The 26,279-nt window shown below is 38.7% G+C and overlaps 3 protein-coding genes across 6 annotated transcripts; all 3 read left to right on the top strand.

Moving 5' to 3' along the window:
* Nucleotides 1-1,451: 1,451 nt before the first annotated feature.
* Nucleotides 1,452-16,719, top strand: LOC116264153 (uncharacterized). Of its 3 annotated transcripts, none has more exons than XM_031644200.2 (12): nucleotides 1,452-1,817; nucleotides 2,465-2,612; nucleotides 3,456-3,607; nucleotides 4,435-4,617; nucleotides 4,706-4,781; nucleotides 6,129-6,206; nucleotides 8,178-8,263; nucleotides 10,333-10,406; nucleotides 11,109-11,154; nucleotides 12,524-12,633; nucleotides 13,296-13,470; nucleotides 16,279-16,719. In XM_031644200.2, exons 1-12 carry the CDS (start codon nucleotides 1,548-1,550, stop codon nucleotides 16,435-16,437), a joined length of 1,557 nt encoding a protein of 518 aa, XP_031500060.1. In that variant the 5' UTR covers nucleotides 1,452-1,547; the 3' UTR covers nucleotides 16,438-16,719. The 3 variants fall into 3 exon arrangements, with proteins under 3 accessions (XP_031500060.1, XP_031500062.1, XP_049936484.1); XM_031644202.2 differs by lacking the exon at nucleotides 10,333-10,406 and adding an exon at nucleotides 10,128-10,201 and having other exon boundaries at nucleotides 16,279-16,716; XM_050080527.1 differs by lacking the exons at nucleotides 10,333-10,406; nucleotides 16,279-16,719 and adding exons at nucleotides 10,128-10,201; nucleotides 14,193-14,385.
* Nucleotides 16,720-17,946: 1,227 nt separating this feature from the next.
* On the top strand, nucleotides 17,947-21,787 carry LOC116264827 (glycosyltransferase BC10-like). 2 transcript variants are annotated; one of them, XM_031645237.1, is made up of 4 exons: nucleotides 17,947-18,027; nucleotides 18,333-18,413; nucleotides 19,801-20,306; nucleotides 21,050-21,787. In XM_031645237.1, the coding sequence occupies exons 3-4, from the start codon at nucleotides 19,806-19,808 to the stop codon at nucleotides 21,692-21,694; spliced, it is 1,146 nt and encodes a 381-aa protein (XP_031501097.1). In that variant the 5' UTR covers nucleotides 17,947-18,027; nucleotides 18,333-18,413; nucleotides 19,801-19,805; the 3' UTR covers nucleotides 21,695-21,787. The 2 variants fall into 2 exon arrangements, with proteins under 2 accessions (XP_031501097.1, XP_031501099.1); XM_031645239.1 differs by lacking the exon at nucleotides 17,947-18,027 and adding an exon at nucleotides 18,142-18,214.
* Nucleotides 21,788-23,439: 1,652 nt separating this feature from the next.
* On the top strand, nucleotides 23,440-25,557 carry LOC116263588 (glycosyltransferase BC10-like). The gene is made up of 2 exons (XM_031643325.2): nucleotides 23,440-23,928; nucleotides 24,854-25,557. The coding sequence occupies exons 1-2, from the start codon at nucleotides 23,443-23,445 to the stop codon at nucleotides 25,472-25,474; spliced, it is 1,107 nt and encodes a 368-aa protein (XP_031499185.1). The 5' UTR covers nucleotides 23,440-23,442; the 3' UTR covers nucleotides 25,475-25,557.
* The last annotated feature ends 722 nt before the right edge of the window (nucleotides 25,558-26,279 follow it).

The raw sequence follows: 26,279 nt of genomic DNA, 5'->3' as shown, positions 1-26,279 counted from the left end.
AGGCATCTGCTTGAGAAATTGGCTACCAGTTCAGCTTGTTTAGCTCTCCTTCTCCGTGGTCAGACCCCGGCTGGCACCAGACACACTGATATGGATCTTAAAAAACCCGTCTTCACACGTTTTAAACACTTTTTTTTTTTTTGCATTTATTGATTTTTTTCACATTTTTTATTACATCATTTTATTTTCGCATTTTTTTTCATGTTACTTTGATTGTTTTTTAAAATGTGTTTAAAACTTGCCGAGATTTTTCCAAGAAAAACAATTTTGCCATATTATACTTGAGAAAGAAAAGCGCACCATTTAAAACCTGTACATTTGTAACAGTGGTTAAAGGCTGGGCCAGGGACACAAGGCATGTTTGGCGACATTGTTTGATTCACTAACCTTTGTAAGTTTCTGACGTTTCAAGGACAGGGTTCTAAGGCCTCCTCGTGTTTGATAGCATAAGACATCAAATCCCTCTATCAGATCGCAGACTGCAACTATCTCAAAGAGGAGGAGAAAGTTCTCCCTGTACTATGCCAACAGAGACGCTTGCCAATATAAAAAACTTGGTTTTCTTCAATCTGGAGGTTCTATACGTTCAACTCTCTAACAAACGGCGGGATAGTGCACTGACTGAAAGAAGAATATACGTTAGCATAGAGTATAAATAAAACTCTTCTTCTTCTAATTATGAAGAAGTAGGGAAGACAACCCCGTTGAAAAACTCAGACAACAGAACGACGGGATTGAGACTTGACCAAGGGAATTCAACTTGATATCTATCACAGATTATGTATGTTTTTTTGGTATCTTGGTTGCTTCGTCTTGTTAAAAATTTCTATTCGTGTGGCTATACTTCGATCCCTCCGCCATTAAAATTCCTAAAAATATTCACTTAGGCTGCGTTTGATTGCAATGAAGAATTTAACGTAGGTAAATTTTCATGAAAAAAAATACAAGATGAAATTTAACCTTCTTCCGATTTGAGGTCATGTTTAATTACAAATAAGTTTTTTGCAGGGTAGAATTAATTGTGTTTGATGCACATATTTAACTGTGTTTAGTGCATAAAATAAAAATGAAAAGAGATTTTTTCACTGATTCTAATTAGGAGAAAATAAAATATGAGGGGATGAGAGGAAGGAGCGTGAAGGATGCCGTCCATGTTGATATTTTTTTTTTCAAATACAATAATATAAAGTTGAAAATGTCAGAAAAGTTTCGGCAATTTTTTAAACAATTACAAAACTTCTAAAAAATAAAAGGTGAAATATACAAAAATAAAATGTAGAAATAAAAAATATGAAAAAATGTTCCACAACTAGGGGGATGTTGATGAAAATCGATCAAGGTGGGCCCACGAAGTCCTCAGGTTCTATTGGGTAGGGACGGAAACGCCCGGGTCCCACCAACACTTATAAAGTTCAGACCGAAGCGGCAGGTAGAATGGTAGATGATCCACAAGGCGACGGACTGAAGTGACCACCAAGGGACAACAACCATTTCTCCCTCTCTCTCTCGCGCGCGCGCCCGCTCACTTGACTCACTCGGCCGTCTCCATGGCTGCCTTTCCGGTGGTTCACAGGCTCGCCGTGGTAATCAGGTCTCCTTCGGATGAGGAGTTTCTCGTCGCCAAGCAGCTACCACCGGACATGCCGGTCGGAGAAGAATACCAGAGTTACCTTGACTCCGACCTCTGGGATCTGCCTTCTGCTGCACTCAACTTTTTGGAAGGAGAGTCAGAGTCGAGTTTCCTTGTTGAAAGCTGGGATGCTTACGTGGATAGCATCGATCTCCGAAAATTCAATGTTGAATCAGCGGTCGCTCAGGTATCTTTTGAACCTAGATTTTCTGATTTCGACTGTGCGGATTGTGATTTTGCTGAACAGGGAACATAGACGAAGTGGAATGTTCTTTGTTACATTGAGAGACAGTGCGAATGCAGGAACGTGTTTATAACACCTTAGCGAGGAAATAATTACGTTAGCAATTTAGGATTTCTGTTTGAGAAGGCTAAATTTCAACAATATTCACCTTCCTATGGGAGGAAATTTTTCTTGCTATTAGACGCTGTTTATTTTTTGTTTTTAATGGCTTTCGCTTGTTTAATGTTACATTTTCTAAGTTAACGTTTTAATGTTATTTCTAAGTTAATCTAGGTAATCTATTTAAAAAGGAAAAAGGAAAGAAAGTTCATTACCGGCGGTGGATGACTAGTCAGTAGTCATTGATTAGTCGGTCAAGTCCATGACTATCGGCTAGGCCGCTATGTGAGCCTAGCAGACTGAAAGGGCGGGCTCCATAGACTGCTGACCAGTGCCTAGCCAGAATGGGTGACTAGTCCGACCACTAGTGCCTATTTTGATAACTTAGCTTTTGACTACCTAGTCCAAGACTATATTATTATTATAAATGATTGTGATGAAAAATTTATTGCTCTTGCATTTCTGTAATGGTCATACAAGTGTTATTCTAGGTTCTTGCTGCAGCAGGCATGGAAAAATCAAGTTTCCGGCATTGGAAGTTTCTGAAGCATGTTGAAGAACCTGAATTTGGACCAGATCATCGTGTTCATACTCTGTTTATACATGGAAGCTTAGTGCACAACTGCTCAGTTTCATCAGGTTGGACTTCGTAAATGTGGCTATAAATTTTGTTAAGATACAGCTTTTCAGATATAGTCAGTAATCAGTAAAAGTTAGTAGTGGCATTCAGCGTCAAGGTCTTTTAGTATAAATTTTTGTGATTTTATCGTTGCTAAACTGCCAATTTGATGATATGAAGCATAGATGAATGCTAGAAAATTAAGAACAATAATAATATGCAGCGACTAAGCTGCACCCAATGAAAGTCTGTGAGACCATCTGCAGTTACTTCCAAGGTTCCCGTGTTAATTAACTATGAAAAAAAAGGGCATGTTTGTGATAATAGACATAGTTACTGGAATCACTCAGAGTAAGAAAAAAGAATCTTGCCTCCTAATCTGGTAGTGGAATCCGTTAGGCAACCGATTACCAAGCACGAGCCTGATTCCCAACCAATGAAATCCTGATTCCCTTGTTCTTTTACTTCAAAGACTTCCTTTTTCTCTTTCTACCTAATCTATTGCTTCCTTGTAAGATCTGTATATTCCATTAAGTTTCAATGATTTCACAATGAAAACCTGTTTCTGGGTGGGATTAACTTAGCGACTCTGATTTGAACACATTATCTTGCATGCTACTGTTAGATCCAGAATTAAATGTATGGAAACTGGTTTTGCAATATAATCTGAATGGTTCCCTGACTTCTGTTTGGGAAAATAAACTGGTCTATGATCGATTTTAGGCTTCTGATTGTAATGCCATGGGTGTATGGCTCTATTTTAAACTTGTCCAGCCATAACTATTCCATTTTTTGGTCGCGCATGAACTTAATAAGCCTTTATTGTTATAGGCATCTAATTTTCTCAAGCTTCGGTATTGTAGGGCTCAAATGGATGAGTATCTTGAGCTTGAAAACCATGCTTGTTCAAGTGGAACGGAAAAATGGTCGGCTGGGGCCTCTGGTGGTTTCTGGTCTTTTAGCCGATTCATCCATTTTGTCGAAATTCAAAATCAACAAGAAGTTTCTTTACCAAGTAAGTTGGTTAACTGAAAATATTTATATTCAGGAACAAAACTTGATAACGCATCAGAAAAAATTCAGAATAGAAATATTTTTCTGATTGCAATAATATTTCGTGCATACTGTTTAAGTTTCTTCCTGGTATTTGGGCACTCTGTTGTATACTCAAGATGGTTTATGATCTGGTATTACAGATCAATAAGTACGGTTGAACATTTGGAACTGTGGATGCAGTTATCTAGTCTTCTTCTTTTTTGTCATAAAATCTTCTACCATTTTTTGTTTTTCTCTCATTATTTAGTATATTCACAAGCCTTAGCTGCATAGGTTGTTCTTTATATCTGAAAGCATGTCCCATATTGCTGATACAGATTTCCCTATGCTGATGTTCAAGTTAGTCATTACTTGTTTCCTTCTTTGAGAGAAGTGCAAGATATAACTTTGTGTTGGAAGGCTTCCCCTGTCTATTGTATTAAATACATATGGGATGATACTTGAAGTGCCCTTTGATGTGTAGTAAATATTTCAACAAATTTTTGTAATAATAAGTATAAGAACCATAATTGGGACTCTATATTTGAGAGAGAGACAATATGCTCTTTCTTTGATGAAATTGTGATCGTTTCTAAAATATTTATCCTGGCAGTGGGTTGTAAGTTGCTCATTGCTTTTTGACCCTCGTCTGACATGTCTTGAACCAAAAAGGCCTCTACATGTTTGGGATTATATTAGTCATTTGGCACAAAAAATACCATGAAAAATGCTTTTGCAATCTTCTTCTTGTTTGGCTGAAACAACTCCTCACCATTACTTAAATGCATGTTTTTATGCTGTATTCAGGAATATCCTCTAGGAGTTATTGCTTTACCTATGGGCAGTAGAACAGGAAGGCCATTTCGTACCACAAACCTAGTTGTTATTGCACCAGATACTTGTGCCCATAATTTTGCAAATTCAGGCTTTTCTGTCTATGGAGATGCTCTTATAGTTGATCCTGGTTGCCATTCAGCACTGCATCCTATGGTAAATTATGCACATTTACCTTGAAATTTTTTATCTATAGATAGTTTAATGTGTGATGTATTCATTAACACATGACCTTATGGAACAGCTGGAGGAGATTGTGACTGCATTGCCGAGAAAACTAGTGGTTTTTGTTACTCATCATCATCATGATCATGTTGACGGTAATGTTTACCTTAGCTGTTCCTGAGCTACTCTAGTTCCTTTGGATCTGTATTCCTAAGCTTGATGTACTCATGTAAACTATAGATAACATATAACTTTAAAATTGTTGCCATTACATTAATGTGTTCGAGAACTGATGTGATGAGGGATGTGCTTGGCTTCTTGTTCTTCACGTTTGACTTTGCAATTGTCAATGCTGTTGTCCATTGTTTATAAGTGCAAACTTCTTATAATAATGATCAAATTGCAATTTTTTTTTTGTTGGCAATAATTAATGTACAGATAGTGCTTTTTCAATAGTGAACCCAATTCTGACATATATTGAAGAGACTTGATGTTAGTGGGTAGATAAATGGTCTCTTCTGCGATGCTTTTCTATGTTCACTTCATGAAGCTCGTGAATGCATTCTTATTCTCTTAGTGGCAGACATTGAACTTTCAATCAAAACCTGCGGGGAGTTAGACTCCAAACTTATCATGAAAACAAGACATAATATGTACAAAGGATTTAATGATTAGCATCAATCAGCAAAAAGCCACAACAGGAGCATGAACGCAGCTGCTGATATTGAACTTGAACATACAGTTGAAACATAATGAATTAAGGAATGATATTGTGAATTTTGAAGATAACATTCAAAGAAGCCAAGATGCAGTCCACTTGTATGTGATATGCTATAACTTCACAATGGGTCAGTTGTTAGAGAGATCCGGTTAAATTTGCTTCTTATGTTGGTTGGTCAGTTGCAAGCTGAATGTTGACGTATCTATTGATACCAAATTGGTGGTGTCTTAGATCCAGATATTCTTGTCCTATTTCCTGCTCAATCAAGAAAAGCCAAGATTAACATCTGGACCATGTTTATGATTGCATGTATATTGTTTTACACTAAATTATGACAGTAAGGTTACATCTACATCTGACAATGGTTTTTTTTTTTTTTCATGTTTTCATATGTGATTTTCACTGATTATCTGGTGATGGTTAAGCCAAACACAATACATAGACTAGGCTGATCACGTTGAAGTTGTTGGATTCTGCTTTTGGGTCAAAGTCTATATAAAATATGGTCCATGAGTGGATGCGTAGTAGATGCGAGCCGGCAACTCTTTTTATGAAAAAATAAAAACAAAAAATTTACATGGAAATCATGATAACAAATGGCAATTTTGCACAAACTTTGATTGGTAATTTTCTAGATAGGATGAACAAGTAACCAGCCTCTCACTAAAATCTGGAAAAAATTGATGGATGTCAGGACTCAGGTTTCCTCTTTGACATGTATTGAATATGACATATTGATGTTTCTTGAAGTATCAAGTCCATGTGCTGAATTTGCTTTCAGGTCTATCAGTCATCCAGCGGTGCAACCCTGATGCTGTTCTTATTGCACATGAAAGAACTATGTCTCGGATTGGAAAAGGTTCATTTATTTGATAGTTTATAGTTAATATGCTAGAATTTACATGCAAGTCAAGTTATTTCGAGGGGTTTTTCATCATCCTAAAGATATCTATATGATGTCTATACAAGTGCACAAAGTAAGTTTTTTAACGATTTGGTTATTGAAATGAAAATTGTACTGTTATCTGTGTTAATAATGTGGATGCATTGTCTTCTTTCCAATTTTCATTCACTTGATTTTATTTTTCAATAATTATACTGCAGAGTGCAGACCATTGTACTGATATATGTGTTCTTTGGCTCTTGTTCATTTGTCATTTATGTATAGTCTTACATGAAGCAAAGTGCAGGTAGATATCATTGTGAGCATATAACCGCTTGGAGTCTTTTGACTCTTTTCAATTCTGCTGGATTGATAAGAATGAGAGATGGGGGAAATTGCTGGATGAGCCAGATAGGCAAACGGCCTCCTTGTATCTCCATCGTGATAGGCCTGCAATATTCAAATATATGATGAAGCATCCAGAACCTTTCTTCTGAGTTGACATATAGTCTGAGACATATGATGAAGCGTCGAGAATATTTCTTGTGGAGCTATCAGTGGGTTTCATTATCTCAGGTATCTGAGTTGAACCATCGCTGAAGGATTTCATGCTGATGGTCCGAATGATATAGTTGTGAGACTTGACATTAAATACAAAAAAGAAAGCTGACCAACATACAACCTTGAATTTCAGAGCAACAACTGGAAAAGTAGCATAACTGTAATCCTGGACACTTCTCATCAGTTAAACCTCTTCAGGCACTTGTCCGACCCATTGATACACTGAGGCTTTATAAAGGATGTGATGACCTGAGCAGTTCCACAGCAGAAATATTACGTGAGAATCTAAAGAGCTGATTTGCAACAAAGCGATTCACAAAGATTGTCAACTGCCTTTCTGATCTTAATTTTTAATTTCTACTGGCTCCCTAATTTGGCTGTGGATGTCATCTGCATGGTTTATTTGATAAACATTGTTCTGAATTGTGTTTATCCGATGTGGACAGATATATGTTTTTGAACCACAAGTTTGGAGTTCTCATAACTGCTTTCTTTTTCTTTTCTGTTGTCGAAATGCCAGGTAATCCTGTATGCAAGCAAAATTTTGTCGAATCAAAGATCTATTCATATTAAGTCAATCATGTAATTCATAAATATGATCAAATTTGAGACAATTTACTTCAGAGGTACTTGAACATGTGCCTGTACAGAAGACTATGTTGGATCTCAATTAACTGTAGAGAAGGCTATGTTGGATCTTAATTTTAGTTAAAAAGTTGCTTCTCTGATATTTTGCTGATTCCAGAGCAAAGAATAATTTTCTTGATGTCATGGTAATGCTCCTTCCAAGGATGAAAAAAAGGGGCACAGTAATCTGCAATTTGTTCATAGTTTGGCAGTAGAAATGGGTTCTATTAAATGGTTCAAACTTGTCTTCAGTTCCATGTCATGATTTGTCAATATCTTGATTGATCAATGTCTGCACAATGAACATGCAGTTATAGTTCATGGACATTGAAAGATGTACTTTTCATATGCTTAAGCTTTATAGATGAGTCAATCATTTGAAGTTTAATTTCTCTAGCATAAAAGCCAATAAAGCAGAAGAATCAGGAAAATATCAGTGATTAATAAGCTAAATATGGCGTTGGCCACACCTGGATGTTGTCAATACTGGTAAGTTGTAAGAAATTGCTGTTCCATCTAGGTCTCAGCATGAGAAGGAAAAATCAAATGTATCATCAGTAAGGTTCTGATTTTGGATATTTAAGAATACTTTTTGGTGGAGAGTTTTTTTCAATATTCTGTGTTCTCATTACAATTCCACTTCTCTCAGATCTAGGATGATGTTGCTCCAACATACTGTCCTTCCCTGTAATCTAGATTGCTTTCTCTCTTTTGTATTCTCTGCCTCTCTCTCTCATATTTTTCTTAACTGTTTGGCAGATCTGTGGCATCTACCTTATACTCCTGTATGTGGTGATGAAAGGATATGCATTGCTGGACATGAACTGGAAGTTATTGCTGCTCCAGTAATTACAGTGCACTCTGAACATTTTGCTGTAGATTGAACTTGTTGAACATGCATACAGAGTTTTGGTGTAGCAAAGGCGGTTGGCTTTGCATGCATGACTAGCAGTATCTGTGGCTTCCTTTAGCTGATATGCACTGATGTCCAGCAAAAACTTCTGCCACACAAAAAATATTTTTATCTTTGCCATAAAAATTTTCATATCTCCAAGTGTCTTGGTCCATATGTTCATCTTGTATGTTTGAGTGTTCATTTTAAGGAGGATCTGCCAGACTGGATGAAGTCGATGTATATCAAAAAAATGAAGTAAAAAGTTTTTAAGCCATTTTAGTACACATTATTAGTTTATAAAGATAATACATCAAGTATAGTTCTTTTTTATTTGATTTGTTTCTTGTTTCATGATTCCTTTTTGTAAATTTGTTATGGTTATAAAATGTGAATAATGATACTTTTCTTAATTTGATTGAATATGCTAATTTTTCTGCTTATATTGATTAATAAAAATGAAAAGAAACTAACTTATTGTTATGAGTCTTATGACTATTGACTATTTGTTCACAATGATTCCAGTGCTCTTCATCATCAATTCTCTCTCTCCCCTACTCCCTTCCTTCCCCTCCTCTCTCTCTCTCTCTCTCTCTCTCTATAATATATATATATATATATATATATATATGGTCCTGCACTTATTTTTGCACCTGCGTCCTATATGAGGAAGAAGTGCATTTCCTGTTTATTCAATTAAGTTCTTACCACTTGATTCATCTTCTATTGGTTCATTTGGATTTTATCTAAATTTCATATTGTCATGGTTCTGTTTAATTTCTGTGGCCTGTCATGTCCACTTAACCTTCAATTTCTATACGCTGAAGGGCTCCCAGCTTAAAGGTTCTATGCACATGTTCTAGACTTCCTGTGTTACCTTCTTGAAACAGTCAGAGAGATACTAGCTGTTTTTATGTTCCTAGAGCTAAATATTAATTCTAATATAGTAGTGAAGGGCATTAGGAAAAAGTAGAAGTGCATTAAGTGCAAAAAAAAAAAAATCGATAGCACACAGAATGTACTTTTAGAGGGTAAGTGAGGAAAACCTAGGTGTAGCATCTTGATGCTGCATTAGCCACACTTTGATTTCTCTTCTAGATAAAGACACCAAATGTATGTTCCATTACGGTCTAAAGTTGACAAAAAATAACCACTCGGATAAGTTGAATAATGCAGTTATGGCTGATTTTGTGAGTCCCCCACTCGGGCTTGTTGACTTAGAGGACTAAGAAAAGTCCCCCAACAAAGTTGGGGAAGGAGAAGCTTAGTTAGCATTAGTTCTTCTGCATGCTTGAACTTGACTCGACTGATTGTTGAACTTGGCTCTTTTTCAATAATAATTTCTTTGAATGTCAACTTGTGGAGATGATATTTTGGCACATTGTTCCTTTCGTTGCGGCTGTTTCCATGAAATTTATAGTGGAAAAATATGTTACTTCGATGCTATTTTATGACAAATTTTTAGATGATTTTATTTTTGAAATTTTTTGAAGCAAAGGCGTGTAATGTAGAATGGTGCGTATACAAATTCCTTTCCTTCGATACTTGAATGCCTGATTTTCCATAATGGTTCTTCTCTTGCTGATTGCTTTCAATTTAGTTTTGCTGATTGTCTGAGAAGTATACTTGAGAAAATCATGTTTTTATAAGGTTTAATCTTGTAAACATTTTGGCTTCATCAGCGTCTAACGATAAAAATCTGTTGCATTATGCAAGAAGCATTGGCTTGACATTATTTAATTTTCATCTACTATTTATAATGTTCTGATGATTTACGTGTCCTTCATTCAGTTCTCAGTGGATTTTCCACTTTGCAGGGGCATACTGATGGCCACATGGCACTTTTGCACACAAATAGACGCTTACTAATTGTTGGTGACCATTGTGTTGGGTGAGTTCCTTTTCTCTGAGGCCATTAGGTAGTCTACAGTAACTTCAAGTAAGCCAATGGTCAGTTAGACGTTTAAAATGCGGTTCACCATGCACACCTAGTGCCTTGTCAGTGGATTTTCCACTTTGCAGGGGCATACTGATGGCCACATGGCACTTTTGCACACAAATACACGCTTACTAATTGTTGGTGACCATTGTGTTGGGTGAGTTCCTTTTCTCTGAGGCCATTAGGTAGTCTACAGTAACTTCAAGTAAGCCAATGGTCAGTTAGACGTTTAAAATGCGGTTCACCATGCACACCTAGTGCCTTGTGGCTTCTGTTTTTTCATTCTCTTTTGGCCCACAGGAAAATCTGTATTCTATAAAAATCTAAATTCTTCTCTAGCTCGTGGTTTTTAATCTTCTGTTGTTTTGGTGACGTTCATACAAAAGGTTGCACTATCTCCATTTTTCGTGTGTTAAGTAATTCTCCTTGATGCCTGAGAAGTCGATGTCAGTGTATTTTGCATTTATTCAATGAAAAGGCCTTCACCATTCTTTTCAAGGAGCTGTTACTTTTGAAGTTATTGTGATCTTAGTTTTTTCTCTTTGGGCGTGTTCATTATGACTTATTAATTTCCGGGCTTCTAATAAGCATAAATATCACAGGAGGACATGTTTGCGCATGTGTACTCAAAGCAGCATTGTACTCTGCAAGGCGTTTGTTGTCTTAAAAATATTGGTCAAAAACAAATTGCAACTCTGTCTGTGTAATTCTCGTTCATTTTTTGCAGCGTCAATCAATAGCTTAGAATGAACTATTGCATCTGTATTGTGATACCATGAAATTTTGTTATGAACATTTTGCTTAACTTTTGAAATATTGTGTGCTTCAATTGGTTTTAATAAGTCATTTTTGCCTTTAGACATGGGAGTGCAGTTCTTGATATACGATCTGGTGGAAACATGAGGGTAAGTATCACTTAGGGCTCAATTTTTGCTGTTCCTCTCTCCTATAACCTAAGTAACGTGAACTCTTTGGGAGAGTGCTGCACCTGAATCGACAGGACTTGGGTGCGGTGCGGGTGCAGGTGGGGGGTGCTGCAATGGACAATATGCGTTTTTTTTTTTTTTTGTTAAATCATTGCTAGAGTCATAGTTTGTTAATTGTTAAATATTACTTTTTGTTGTTTGTGAACTACATATATGCTTATATCCTTGCCATACCCCTATCCATGTTATTTTGAAAAAATGCCTCACCATAGGCTACAATTTTCTAGGACCTTGTCATTATTATCACTAAATTCTTTAAAGACAGAATTCCATTGCATATCTTATTTAGTTTTTACATTCCTCCACACGTTATTAAACACAGCTATTTTGTGATAGCTGCAAAATTATACTAGAAGCGAGTTCTTACATCTGCAGAAAGGAGCTGGCATCTGACTATTTTCATTTAAAGCTTAGAATTTCAAGTTCTTAACTTACAATAGTTTCCTTGACGGTTCATAGATGTGAAAGGGTGTTTCTGGGTGGGGTTCATGATGGACGTACCTTGAATGGGTAGCAGTACTTCCCGTTAAAAGCTGCCGAACCTTTGATAGCAACACAGTTCATAAAGACATAAGCATCAGAGGTGCCATTTTTACAATCTAAGTAGGAACCAATTTAAATGGCCCTTTCTTTGCGTCATTGGAACAAAGTGTTACCTTCTTTTTTTTTAAAAAAAAAGGCAAAAAGTGGGAAAATAAAAAAAAAACTAAAAAAGGAAAAGAATATGATATAGTTTTGCACTTTTATTGCCTTGTTTTTTCAAACAAAGGTTATCAATTTGATGTTTATTTTGATATTTTAATGATTATATTTTGATCAAAGTCTCATATTTTTTTTTTATTTCTAATGTTCAAGATCTTTCAATGGAAAACAAGCTTCTGAGCCAATGCCAAAGAAATCTTGGCGGTAAAAACCTGAAATGTTATTTTTTGGCAATGCTTTTATATTAGATATTGTAATTTTTTAAGTACATGGAACCACCACTTTGGAACTCAGATGGAAAACAATTCTCATAAATAGTTGAAACATGGCTTTATCTTGTTATTATCCTGTCCTTCATGCATTAGTGAATATAAAGTTAGTGTCGCTACACAATTTTTTCTCGATATATGCATGAATAACATCCTGGGCCATGGGCTTGCTTTCCATTCTGAAGTCATTTAGTTGAAGGGATACATATTTGTTTCTGTTCACGATTTCAATCTTTGAAAAGCTTTGACTAAAGTGTGCCAGATGTTCCAATTTCTAATTTCATTTAATTTAGTGTTGGAGGATTTATTATCTGCAGGATTATTTCCAGACGACATACAAATTCTTAGGGATACAACCACATGCACTTCTCCCTATGCACGGAAGGATTAATGTTTGGCCTATGCAGATGCTTTGCAGTTATCTCAAGTGAGATGAACCTTGTTTTGATGCCTTCTTTCAATTTTTGTGTTCAAATGAGAAAACGTAGACAATTTATCATGATTTACTTTTGGATTACAATGATGTTATGTCATGCCACCTGTTGTCTCATTTTTTTCCAGCCGTCATTGATAAGCTTAGAGTCACATCCTTTTTTCTTGGTGCAAAGCTTTATATATTCTGATTTTCCAAATTTCAAATAAAAGATTTGTCTTATGTTTGGCATTTCCTCCTATATCCATTGGTCTTGATGCCGTCATTGTGGTGGTATGAGTTAGTCGCATGTTAGTGCTACTTAAGATCCGTTGAGAGTTATCTTGACTGGAAAAGAAACTTTTGAAGGCAACCTATTAACTACGTCTTCCAACCCCCACCACACGTACACACACATGTGCACAATTGACAGTAGGGCTGGGGCAATCAGGTCAGGCTGGGCAGGGTCGGTCCGAGGCATGCCCGCAGCCCAGGCCCCCAGACATAATTGTGAACATCCATGCCTAAAATTTTGATAATATCAAGATCGTTTCAAATAGTCCGTGCAAAATGAATGCACACTCAAACACGTGTTTGTGAGGACAAGAGGGTGATGAACTTTCCCAACTTTCCTTTTGAACTAGATTTGTTAATAATGACAATGCATTGTCTTACAGTCATCGCAGAGACCGAGAAAACAGTATCTTGAAAGTAGTTGAGGATGGAGCAGAAACACTATATGACATCGTGGCAAAATGTTATGCCGATGTAGATCCAATCTTATGGGTGCATGCCTCCTCAAATGTAAGACTGCACGTTGACCACCTAGCACTTCAAGGGAAGCTGCCCAAGGTATTTTAAGTTTTGAACATGATGCATTAATTTACTTTTATGTTCTGAGGTTCTTTAAATTTTTCTCTGCTGGGGTACAATAAGGTTGGAGACCTTCTGTATTATGATATCAAAGACGCTTTCACGAGAAAGCAAAGAAAGGTTCACAGTTAACGAAGGTCACTCTCATAATGAGGAGTAATCTCTCAAAGGCCACACACAAACAGTGAGGCTTGTGTTAATTCACTATGAAAAACCATACGGAACAGGGCTGGTCCTCATATACATGCACAAAGGAGGGCTTACTAGCTGTTGAAAGTGTTCAATGCACAATGGAGCAGCTAATGGATGCCTTTTAAGGGCAAAATAATTTCATGAAGGAAAAAGAAAAGGTGGTGGGAGGAGTTTAGGATGTGGGTGAGTGTGGGTAAGCTGGAGGTTTGCAGAACGTACCAGAACATGGAAGAGACCCGACGGGGACGCTATTTTCTTGTTCTCCAACTTTGAGCCCTAGCCAGGTGGGCGGTGCTATTATTGCTGCACATACTACCTATTTGTCTACCAAATGCTTGAACCTAGGAATTTACTAATCATATGGAAACTCCAGATCTTGAAGACCATTTGAGTTGTTTTAGGAAAATAGAGTTACGCTTACTGGGGATCAGGAACGAAATGACCAGTTTTCCCACTATATTTATTTAACTGAATTTATCTGAACATGGACTTGATCCGATGTGATGCAGGGTTTTTCCTTGGAAAGATTCCATTCCAGCTACCAACCTTTTCTCCTGAAGATGAGTGTAGTTGAGGGTCACACCTGAGAAGGACCTGTGATCACGTGGCGTCTGCTATTGTCGTCTAAGTTTTAATTCTACTAGAACAGACTATTTGTGTTGTTTCACCCATACATGGATTTAGATGCAGAAACTTTCCACTTTCTTGCGTCCTTCTATTTACCAGTGGCAAGAAAACTCCATCTTACTTTCATCTTTCCATGAAAATGGTGTCTGCGAGAAGATATTTTGATTGGTGGTCTCAAAAGGTGAAGTGACTGCAGTTCTCTGTCCAAAATTGTGTTCATATAGGAACTTTTAGAAGTAATTTTGCCAGCGGCATTCTGGTCAGCTGAAAATCCGTAGTAATTTCTCATCATTTTGGCTGACTCAGTATACTATCTGAACAGGTAGATCTGCTAACTAATGTGTTTACTGACTGGTCCCTGTCCTCAAGCAGTGTCAGTGGCTTGTCTCTTTCAGAGTAGCCAGATGAGCAGCATGTCCTTGTTAGGAGTCGGGACAGCTGAAAGATCAAAACTTGATGGTTGGGTTTGATTTGGCAAGCCATGCTCAACTTGCTATATTCAGTAGAGACGAATTCAGGAACGATGTGATTTCTTCCTCACCATCAAGCGCAAAACGGCCGCACATGCTCTCTCTCTCTCTCTCTCTGAGCATCTGCATTAACCTATAAGAAATATACAGATAAAGGTGATCTTTGAGCATCCTATTAAAATTATAACTGTCAACAGTCCGAGTTTCTTTTAGTTGTTTCCGGATGAGGCCACATAATAGAGATGTGCCACCATTTTCAAGGCCGATCTTCACTCATCTTCTTTTCCATCAACAAGTACGTCCATACGGGTGAGGAAGTGCATGGACAAACGGTTGTCATATTCTCTGTGTACCGTGTGCTCTTAATCTCAGATAGATGTGGATAATCCTCCAGTATGAGTATCAAAATCTCGTTTTATTAGTATACTTGGACTAAGATGTGACCCAGTTCTTTTTGAGTGTCATCAAAGGCGTTTGGCAGTCCTTCCTGCCAAACGACCCCAGGTGACCCTAAGTGGTCTTTGTATCCATAGCCTTTGAAACTGGGGAAGAAACCAAGCATGTTATTTGGCCCCAGGGGATTTGAACAATTGGCTCCGGTCAGTAACCATTTAGTGGCTGGTCGTTGATACGAATGACATGGATGCCCAATTCGGGGAAGCGATGAGCGAGGTGGCTGCAGTGCAGTCTTCAACTGACGCGCTGGTCCATCTCTAAACTTTGGGGCAGGAGAGAGGCATTGGGAGAGGGGGAGAGACTTCGGCTCTCATCTTTATTAGTGTAATCAAATACTCACCCTGCTCACCTGATAACAAAATATGTCATTTGAAAAATTGGATAATGGGACGTTTCATTAGCATTAAAAGTGGGTTGGATATGGTAAAGGTATTCCGCACAGCCGAATCCAATCCAGCTATTAGTAAGTGTATTCAGTGAACCGTATACCAGCTATTCGCAACCTTACTTCTCCTTGCGATGTATTAATAGGACAGTAGCGGTGATTTGCCCACACGTGCCCCACAAACATCCTTTAGTTTTATATATTGTTGCCTTAAATTTGATTTACTCATTTATATATAGTGGTGCCCCTAAAACTGTGAAAGTTATTGAACTAATGACCCTCATCTCAAAATTCCTGATTACACCATGGAATGGGGGCGTTTGATGGTTTGGAATTTTGGTTCAAGAATGAAAACTCCAGAATCATGATTCCTGCTTAAGTTGGAATGAAATCAAAATTCCAAGTTTGAGTTTCCTAATTCTGGAAACAAAATACCTTGTTTGTTTAATAGTTCCAAACTATGAAAAATTGAGCATGCTGATTTTAAAATTCCATGGTTCTAGGCATATCAAAGGCCTTAAGCTTCTCTTTTCGTGAACGATTATAAAGCTTGTGCACCGTGTTTTCTCTATGAATCGGAGCCATCTCAGTGCATGTATTCATTTGCGTTTGGAAACTCCCAAGAAAATGTTCGTTAAATTTTCTGTGCGTGCTCAGGGGTTCTCTGTGGCAAAATTCCGGGCAAGTTGCGGGCTGATGTTTCTGGTTCCATGTATTTGGAGGATCGTGAGAAGAGAGATAAAGGTAAAACACATTGCTGCGATTTCGTTGGCAATTGCGGCGGTCGGAATCGCAATGCTCGTTGCTCGCCACTAATCTGCAGTCGCTTGCCCAAGGAAGTGTTCGTATCGAGTCCTTGAAGATTTGGAATCTCAAATACTCAATGGAAATGGTTCGACGGGCAGACTTTTTCAACCATCTGAGGATGTAACTGTTGTAGTTAAATGTTTTTTATACTTTTATGTTAATCTTTTCTTATTGTGGTGAACGAGAGTGTCCTCTTTTAACTTATAGGTTGAATATGGAAAGAGGGCACCATGGTGTAGAACTGATAATATGTCATGGGGCATATTTGCGTTAGAAGAAAAATATATCAATGACCGTGGCCCTGCCTGTGCCTTGAGTGACGGTATAATTCCCGAAAATGTTACCTGCAATAATTTTCCCATTTCATGCTCATGAATCACCCGAAAATGTTCCTAGTGAGAAAATGACCTTAAGACAATATGCACCATTTGTCACGCTGGCCTAGTTTCTGCATTGCCCGATTTATCTGTAGAACTGGCAACCACTTAGAACTGGTTGACTCATGATGCGACCTAATAATCCTTTAAAGATGGTAAAGGAAGTGGGTTGGAGAATAATGTTCGTCTTTTTTGCATCTTGTACTAATAATGCCTTTGCCGAGAAAAGAAGTGTGCAGACCGGGCTCAGTTAAGTGGGGACTTCTCGTGTTTGGTTATTTGGGTCGACTTGATGCCTTCATTAGGAGATGAAGCAGCTGGAGATATGCTGCTTTTAGCCCTGCAATCGCAGCTGGGTTTGGTGAAGACCTTCAACCACTTGGAATCCCATCTTCCACAACGAATAAAAGGTCAGGATAGGATATGAATGCAAACGACCAGGAGGACATGATCAAGGAGGTGGATCTAGACCCACCCAAATTGACAAGATATTGGTTTTGGATCAGATGCTGGGAAGAGAGAACTGATATGGGTCCAGATCCACAATCCTAAAAGAATGGTGTCCAGTGTATATATTGGGTATAAAGGGAGATTAGTAGTCTTAAGAGTGTTTGGGGACACTCTAAAAAGGGTGCAAATAATTTCCATAGAAAATAGTGTTTTTTGTCAGTCGCTGGCAAGTCAAGTTCCAAAAACCAGAGACCAGGTTTTCACAAAGCCTAATTTTTAGGTAACAGCTCTTCTTACAACTTAGTAAAAAGAGATATATAATAACGAACAAGCATGAAAGTGCCATCGTTTTCCGGCTTGCCATGGCTGCGTTACTTTGGCAAGCCAACATATTCCATGAGGCCGTCCCCCATACAACGCATACCACAAAACTCAAGCGCACAAAAAGCCCTCCTCCCCAGAAGGAGGAAGGGGTTAAAGTAAAAAAGCAGGAGAGGAAACAAGGAAAAAGAAAGAAGTGAAACCAAGGCTACTGGATAATTAATGAGAGATTGAGAGACCACATCAGTTTCATGCTTCTAATGGAAGGGGAAAGCGGGAGGACGGGTGTGCCATGGAGGAAGATCTTTTTCCTGCCACCCTTCTTTCGCCCAGCTCCTCACATTTTAAGGAAGCCCCTCTTCGTCTTCCTCCTCCCCATTTGCACACCACCATCTACCTGCTATTCCTACACTGCTCGAAAACTCAAATCCTTGCAGACACTAGTCCAGAGGTGCTGGTTGATTTTATCATTATTAGAAGATTATTTTCATTATTTTATCTGTCTCTTGCTTTAAATGGTTGATGGTACCAAGGCCAAGGGATCAAGAGAGAGAGGGGGAGTTAAATTTCCCCTTGATCGACGAGATGGAAATGAACTTAATTACGTGCAAATCTTGTGGGAATATAAACTTACTTAGGTTGATGATGGCGTCTTTTCAATTTGACACACAAACACGAAAACACACATACCACACACTTTCTCTCCCTTTTCTTTTTTGGTGAAAACATCTGACGAAGTTTTTCCTCCCTTTTCAGGTTGGAGGAGATCAAACAAACTTGGTTTTCCATGGGAGCTTGATTTCTTTCTTGAACTGGAAAATAATCGGAACGGAGCTGGTAAGAGTTCCTCCCCCTTTCCTCCCTCCCCACACCCCCCTGCCCTGTCTCCATTTCTTTTAGTGCAGTTTCCGGCGGTTAAAGGGGCCGGCGACTAAGTTTGGTTTCCGTCCAGTGTCGACGGAGTCATAGACCACGGGACCTTCACATGGTTGAACGGACCAGAAGCGTGAATGGAATCGGTCGGAGGACGATGTCACCGGGCGATCGGTTCTCCGGTCACTCGTTTGATCAACTGATAAAACGCATTTACGCGCAACTTCATGTCCCGGAAAGAATACCAAGTTAACTAGGTACGCCGTCGACTGAAACTCTAGAATTCCGAAGAGGGCAACTTTAAACTGTCATGCAGATCCCTTCGTGCCTCCAAATTCATATTGCCCTTCAAATGACTCCTTAGCTTCCCCCAGATTCTGGCAGGGAAACTACATGCAAATGCATGGACAGTTTTCTAGAAGTAGGGACGCGCCAGGAACATTTTTTGTGCGTTTATTTCTTTCTCAACATATGTAAACCGCTTAATGTACCATATATACAATACGATAAAACCATATAGTAATAATAATAATATATGTGTGAAAATATGCATTCTGTGGCACTTACCATCTGCCTTTACTGTATATTTTTCTCCCACAAATCTGACCAGTGATCGAGATCATGATCAACACGTCTATAAGACCTAATAATCGATCAACACAAAATAGTTTCAGATGTATAAATTAGATTGCACGAAGTTCTAAACATTATGTACTATTTGTTGTTTCCCATGTTTTACTGGGCATCTGCATGTATAAATTTTACGACAACGAGAGTCGGAATTCCTGTCACAGGATAACAAATTAAGGAATAAGATGTAAGGACTGAATATGTGCGCGTCCTTAAAAAAGAAAAGACAACTGAGAGCATTTTGGAAAACCTTCGGCCTACACAGACGACTATTATTAATGCTCGGCTTGACCTTTCCTACTTTCATTCCTACTTTGTTTCAGTAGTGTCATTAAAGGACACTTTTTTCTAATCTTGGCATGACAAACTAAAAGCCTGTAAACAATTACAGCCACCCCTTTGGGACTACTTGTTCTCAATGAGCTATGAGCTCGTGAGTTACACTTTTGACCATGTGTTAAGGAGTAGCATAACGTGCAGAAAGTGGGGTCGACGCGTGCTTCTTCTTACAGATCGTTGTATTACAATTTTTTTGGCGTATAGATACCAAACATAAACACTTGTGCAGTAAAGTTTGTGGAAAAAGAGTGGTAAAATTGAGATCATTGATTTTAGATGTCCAAAACTTCATGGGGGTGCACAATTCTACTGCTAAGATATGAGATTTTGAATGTTTTTGAACATTTGTCAAGAGATCTGTGATCTTTGATGCCATCTGCAGAAGAAATGAAGCAAGGGAAGGAATTGAACTTCCAGGTAGAGACCATCATGCTGTGCTGCTTACTATGTGGATCAGGAATGATAGTAGGGATGATCATTGGCTTCTATATGAAGCCATATGTTGGGCCTGCTGATTATGAGTATCTGCCCACAACATATTTGGCCCTAACACCAGCCATTCCTCCTCCTTGTCCTGCTTCTTCAAGTTCATCACCAGCCCTACTCAAAGAGTGGATTGCTCCCTCACAGCTGATGCACTCGATGACTGATGAAGAGCTGATGTGGCGCGCTTCGATGGTGCCACGTGTTGCGGACTACCCACACAAAAGAGTTCCAAAGGTGGCATTCATGTTCTTGACAAGAGGCCCCATTCCACTGGGGCCATTTTGGGAGAAGTTCTTCAAGGGACATGATGGTCTTTTTTCCATTTACGTTCACGGCCCGCCCTTGTATGACGTGGAGGCTTCTGATTGCTCGGTTTTTTGCCGGAGGAGGATCCCTAGCCAGGTTTGTTTGCATTCTTCACTTAACCTCAAAATGGTGGAACCAATTACTTTTATGTTTCAAGTGAATGAAATAGATCTTCAAAAGTAGGAAGTAGACATGCATATAAGATACAAGTTTTAATGGCATTCAAGAGGCGTTTGATTCCCCTTGTGTATGCTGATCTAGGATTCTCAGGGCTTGAGATGTATAGATTTAGGGCCTTCAGACATTTTGTCAATTGAAAAATTAAAATGAAGATTTTAAAGCATGCATTTTAGGTTTGATAAACCATGGATCTTTTGCTTTTGCATGTGAAAGCCTCCCATGTTGAATCCATGAAGCCAAAACCCTAAGTAATTAGACACCTACTTAAAGATTAAGAATCACAATCAACATGCAAAAAAAAAAAAATGGTGACTTGAGAAGCACATTTACAACAAAAGAGAAAACCAATTCAGAAATGAACTGGCATATAATGGAAGCATATAGATGACATTCATAAGGACAATTTTATGCCAAAAATTATGATTGTTCACGTCATTAATTTACATTGTTGAGAAATTTGACCTCAAGGACTAAGCTGAATCTTTTCAAGATTGGAGCAAGAATATGGAAAAAAATCCATTTACATAATGATGTGATCTCACGAGCACATTTTTGGTTTCCAAAGTTTCATTAATTTCTTCCAAATTTCTTATAGCCATGCACATTTCGATATTTTAAATGCATCGAGTGGTGCTGAGTGAGCGGTGGCTAACTTGCAGGCCGTGCACTGGGGACGGTCATCGATGCTCGACGCGGAGCGGCGCCTGCTAGCCAACGCGCTGCTCGACTTCTCCAACCAACGGTTCGTGCTGGTGTCCGAATCCTGCATCCCGTTGTTCAATTTCTCGACGATCTACGACTACCTTATGGGCTCGAACCACTCCTTCGTCGGAGTCCTTGACGACCCAAGCAAAGCCGGCCGGGGGCGCTACAGCCAACGAATGTGGCCGGACGTTAGGCTTTCCGACTGGCGGAAGGGCTCGCAGTGGTTCGAAGTCGACCGGAAACTGGCCGTAGAGATTGTCTCCGACCGGAAATACTACGCCCTGTTTAGAGACCATTGCACACCGCCCTGTTACGTCGACGAGCACTACCTGCCCACACTCGTGAGCAAACATTATGGCTCGGTCAACGCCAACCGGAGCCTGACTTTCGTTGACTGGTCCAGGGGCGGGTCGCACCCGGCGACGTTCGGGCGCAAGGATACGACGGTCAGGTTGCTGAGGCGGATGAGGTCCACGGGTCGGTGCGGGTACAGTCTCAACAGCAGATCCGTTTGTTTTCTCTTCGCTAGGAAATTTTCTCCCACTGCACTTGCACCTTTGATGCGGATCGGGCCACTTCTCATGGCCTTTGATCCATGATATTATTTGCATCTATGTCTTTCTTACCCCGAATCAAATCGTTGTTCTTTCATCCAGAGTGCTGATTTGAATGTTGAGAGTGACTTGGGGATTTGACACGTGTCCAGAAAATTAAACTTTCTTGAAATAAAGCGACCAGCATCTTAAATAGATTTGATAATTAGGTGATGAAAACATCAATGCTTCAAATCCGTAAATATAAAAATGAAGAAAAATACAATAGAAACTCAACCTGACGGATGCAAATAGTAAATTGTTGCAAGCAAAAACGAAAAATCCCCCTTTTTTGTTTTATTGAAGTTCATCACTCAGTTCTTCAAAATCGAATATCATGTGAATTTGTGACTTTATCTGCAAATTTGATGAATTTGAAAAGAATCTGAAAAACGAAAACTATGAAAACTTTTCGCAGCTGGCACCCAGTTTGCCTAAACAAAGAATAAAAGTGGACCTCATTTTTTAAATAAGAGTCAAAAGATGTTCAGCGTTTCTGTTTCTTGACTTTTAATGCAAATAGTCTCTCCATTTCTCCTTGTAAACTGTCAACTAAACGTACAAAAACAAAAAACTTCCATGATTTTCGCACATCTCAACATAGTCATTATATGCAAGAAAAAAATCTTGTATGAATCACCAAATCTGCTAAAGAGAACCGCGGGAATATGACTGAAAGCATAATGATGCCATTTTTATGTGACAATTAATGGGTATAATTTTCATTTTTTCCAAACCAATCATGCTATATATATATATATAAAGTGAATGGCGGGTGATTCAGCTCACTTATCCATTATGATGACGGTTGAAAGAAAAACAATGAAAAATAAAGTAATATTTGATAATGAATATTACTTTTTACTTCTTGTTTTACTCTTAATTATTCATCATGATGGATCAAACATTTGATTATCAATAACAACAATAACTATATATATATATATGTATATATATATATTAATTTCATTTTTACGAAAAGAATCAATAGAAACGTAAAAGCTACACGATATACGAGAAACGTAGCCACTGCTTTAGATTTGGCTGGCCGATGAAGGCTAGTGGACGCAAGTTAATTGAGCTTTCCAACCTGTTTCTTCAATTGGCATCTTCAACTTTCATTGACTCGTAGGATCGAGATGGCTTCTAAATGAAGTCCTTGATTACAATACATGTTTCCTTAGCTTGCAACTAAGTTGTGAGACTACGTTACTTCCCCAGTTTCTTCATTGGCGAGAACTGTGTATATTGCTTGCACTAAATTGCAAAAGAACGTCTTCGTTTTGTGGGTTCTTCAAAATGACGACAACCTTCGGGTTTTAGATTGTGTTGTAGAAGGACTGATCCTCCTCTGAGGGCTTTGTTTAATTATCAGCAGTCAAGAAATTAACAAGTTTAATGTTTATCCTTAGATTATTATACCAATTCACGAGTATAATAGACATTGGAATATGAGAGTTTTTATTAGTATTTTCCAATTGCCCTTTGATAAAGATATATATACCATTTACATGGGGTGAGAATATCTCGATGGCCGTTGCCCTTTTTTTGGAGAAAACTGAAGCTAATTGGTAAAATTTGGTGGAAATAAGCAGCGTTTGAAGTATCTGTCACCAGTTGGAATCACTTTGGAAAACAAAAAAACAATTTGAAAAACTACTTCCGTGTTCCTGCTTCCCTCCTCCCCTTGTTTATAAAGAAGACTACAATGCCATGATCAACACCATCCCCAGTTCACTGCTGCTGCCAGCAACATGGAAAGGAAAAAGCCTGATCACCAGCATCATGAAGCTCAAGGGCTAATTCACAGTTTCTTGAAGTTTCATTTCTACCAACTTTCCTCCCACTTTCTTCTCTTGGCCTTCGGCATCACGATCGGTCTCATTGCCGGCTTCCATGCCTCCGGCAACCTGACCTTCATACTCAATCCAGAGGCCATGAACTTGAGATTACAGGAGCAGAAAGGCGCCAGCGCGAGCGCTGCATATCATAACATGACAGATGAAGAATTGCTGTGGAAGGCTTCCATGATCCCCAACATTGAGAAATACCCCAACAAAAGAGTCCCCAAAATCGCCTTCCTCTTCATGGTAAGAGGACCCCTTCCCTTCGCGCCCTTGTGGGAGAAGTTCTTCAAGGGATATGATGGCAACTTCTCAATCTACGTGCATCCTCACCCCACTTACAATGAATCGGTCCCCGAACAGTCAGTCTTTTATGGGAGACGCATACCAAGCAAGGTACTTTGGTGCAATATAACTACAGAATTCATATATGATTTGCCATGCCTCACGTTGCTTCATTTTAAGAAATCATATTTTGATATGCCAACAGCTTTGAAGGAATTGCTTCAAATATGGCAGATCACTCACATAATATACATACTGATCCTAGTCGTCATGTTTGTGTCACAAAGCCTTGTCTTTGTACGTGTGAATGTTCCTAATACAGGCTTCGCTTTTGTTGACAACTGCCAAATGAGAGTTTGCGTATAGTATTGTTTGATAGTTCAGGTTAGTTAAAGCTATTAAGCCGAACAACAGTCAAAGAAAAAGGATTTTTTCAATGTCAAAAAGATAAAAAGGTGGAAAATTTGGCCCATACTGATAAATTTTAATGTGAGATCGTCCATTTGGCAGTTATTAGCAAAACTGAGACAAATAATGCTAAAGCAAAGGCAGAAGACTCGTTTTTGAGATTACCGACGAAAGAGTGCTGGGACCCTGAATTTATATAGCTGGTTCCTAGCAATTTAAGGCTGTCAACAGTCTTGCGGCATTGATTTCATCAGAGAGGTGCATACTGCAGACTATAGGAAGCTAAGGATTTTGCCTTCAAACATGAACCGTGAAAATTAAGGGGAAAATGAAAGCGATGTCCTAAAGCTCAAAACTTCTTATCAGATAGAGAAGCAGTAGATAATGCTATAGAGTAGTTTCAGTTTGTGTTGCCAGACATCCACTGATCTTCAGGGCTCTCTATTTAAGAGAGTTTTGCTCTCATCAATTGCAATATTAGATGGTAAATACTCGAAGAATTACTCTAAATAACCTCAAAGATCATTATCCACTTTGGATCTTATTTTCTTTTAATTAGTTCTCAGCTATCAACCAAGGACATAATTATTTCAGTTTTATTCAAACACTTGTTTCTGATCTGAGGCAGGATGTGAGGTGGGGAGCGATCAGCGTGGTACATGCAGAGCGGCGCCTCCTCGCGAATGCACTGCTCGATTTCTCGAACGAATGGTTCGTGATTCTGTCAGAAGCTTGCGTCCCTCTGGTCCCCTTCAGCACAGTATATGACTACCTCATGAAATCCAACTTGTCGTTCCTAGATATAGAAGAACCGAGTGCCAATTCGAGGATAAGGTACAAGGATCACATGGTGCCGCACATCAAAATCGATCAATGGCGAAAAGGGTCCTTGTGGTTTCAGGTGAACAGGAAAACAGCGGTGGGGATGATCTCAGACCAGACCTACCTTCCTCTGTTTGGAAGCATCTGCTGTTCTGATGAGCACTACTTTCAAACGCTTGTATACATGAAATTCGGGGCTTGGTGTGCAAACAGGAGCTTGACATATGTGGATTGGCACGGCCCTGTTTACCCAAATAGATTTGGCAAGTCAAATCTCACACTGGAGTTGTTGGGGAAAATGAGGGGAGGAAATGGGTGCAAGTACAATGGGAAGGAGACTACTCTCTGCAACTTATTTGCTAGGAAGTTTGTTCCTGATGCGTTAGATGTGTTGCTCAAATGGGGGCGTGACGCTGTAGGATTTTAAGAGAGAGAGAGAGAATCATGTCATATTGTGTTGATGTTCAGTGGGATTGCAGCAAATATATTTTGCTTGAAACGCAGCTTAGTTGCACATACACGAAACTAGTTCCGTAGATGAGCTTCTTTTTAGGAAAATGTATTCGATATAATTGATCGAAATGAAGTACCTTCACAACTACGCGAAGCGATGACTTGAACAGCCATGCATCAATTTATTTTTTAATAGAAAAATGAAACTTCTTCTCATGATCAGGCTCATTTATTCTGCGGTCTCAATCCTCATTGTGCAGAAAAATTTCACCAGTTTTTTGCTATTAAGTTTAGAAAACTAAATGGAATAGGGAAATTTAGTTAAGACTTAAAAGAGGATAGCCACCGAAACATATAGAGGTTCGTTAAAACTACATCTTTTACAAGGGAAGAATTCAAATTCGAATGTCCAGCTTTATTGCTTTCAGTTACATTATAATTTGAATTCATCTTGGTGATTGTGCCTTCCTTGTAACAGCTCTCCTTTTAACTGTTGCTCAAGTGATCACCAACCGGGTCTTGTTTCCTATTTGCTCTTTTAACCGATCTTGATTTTGTCTGTTCTTATTGTGAACGTCACCTATCTACAACATCACACTTGCTATTGTGAAGAATCTCACGAATTGTGGTGAGATTGATATCCTTCTGTTGTACCCTCATCTACAGCATGATTATAGTTGGCATCATAACTTCCTTTGACATTTGCATCAAGCTAAGAAAGAAGCTGTCGCATGGGAGAGAGTTCAGTTTATGCAAATTCACGAACACCAAGCACTACG

This window comes from Nymphaea colorata, chromosome 11, assembly GCF_008831285.2.
Source record: "Nymphaea colorata isolate Beijing-Zhang1983 chromosome 11, ASM883128v2, whole genome shotgun sequence".
Lineage (NCBI taxonomy): Eukaryota > Viridiplantae > Streptophyta > Magnoliopsida > Nymphaeales > Nymphaeaceae > Nymphaea > Nymphaea colorata.
The sequence above is the reverse complement of the archived record's forward strand: the minus strand, read 5'-3'. Positions and strand labels throughout refer to the sequence as shown.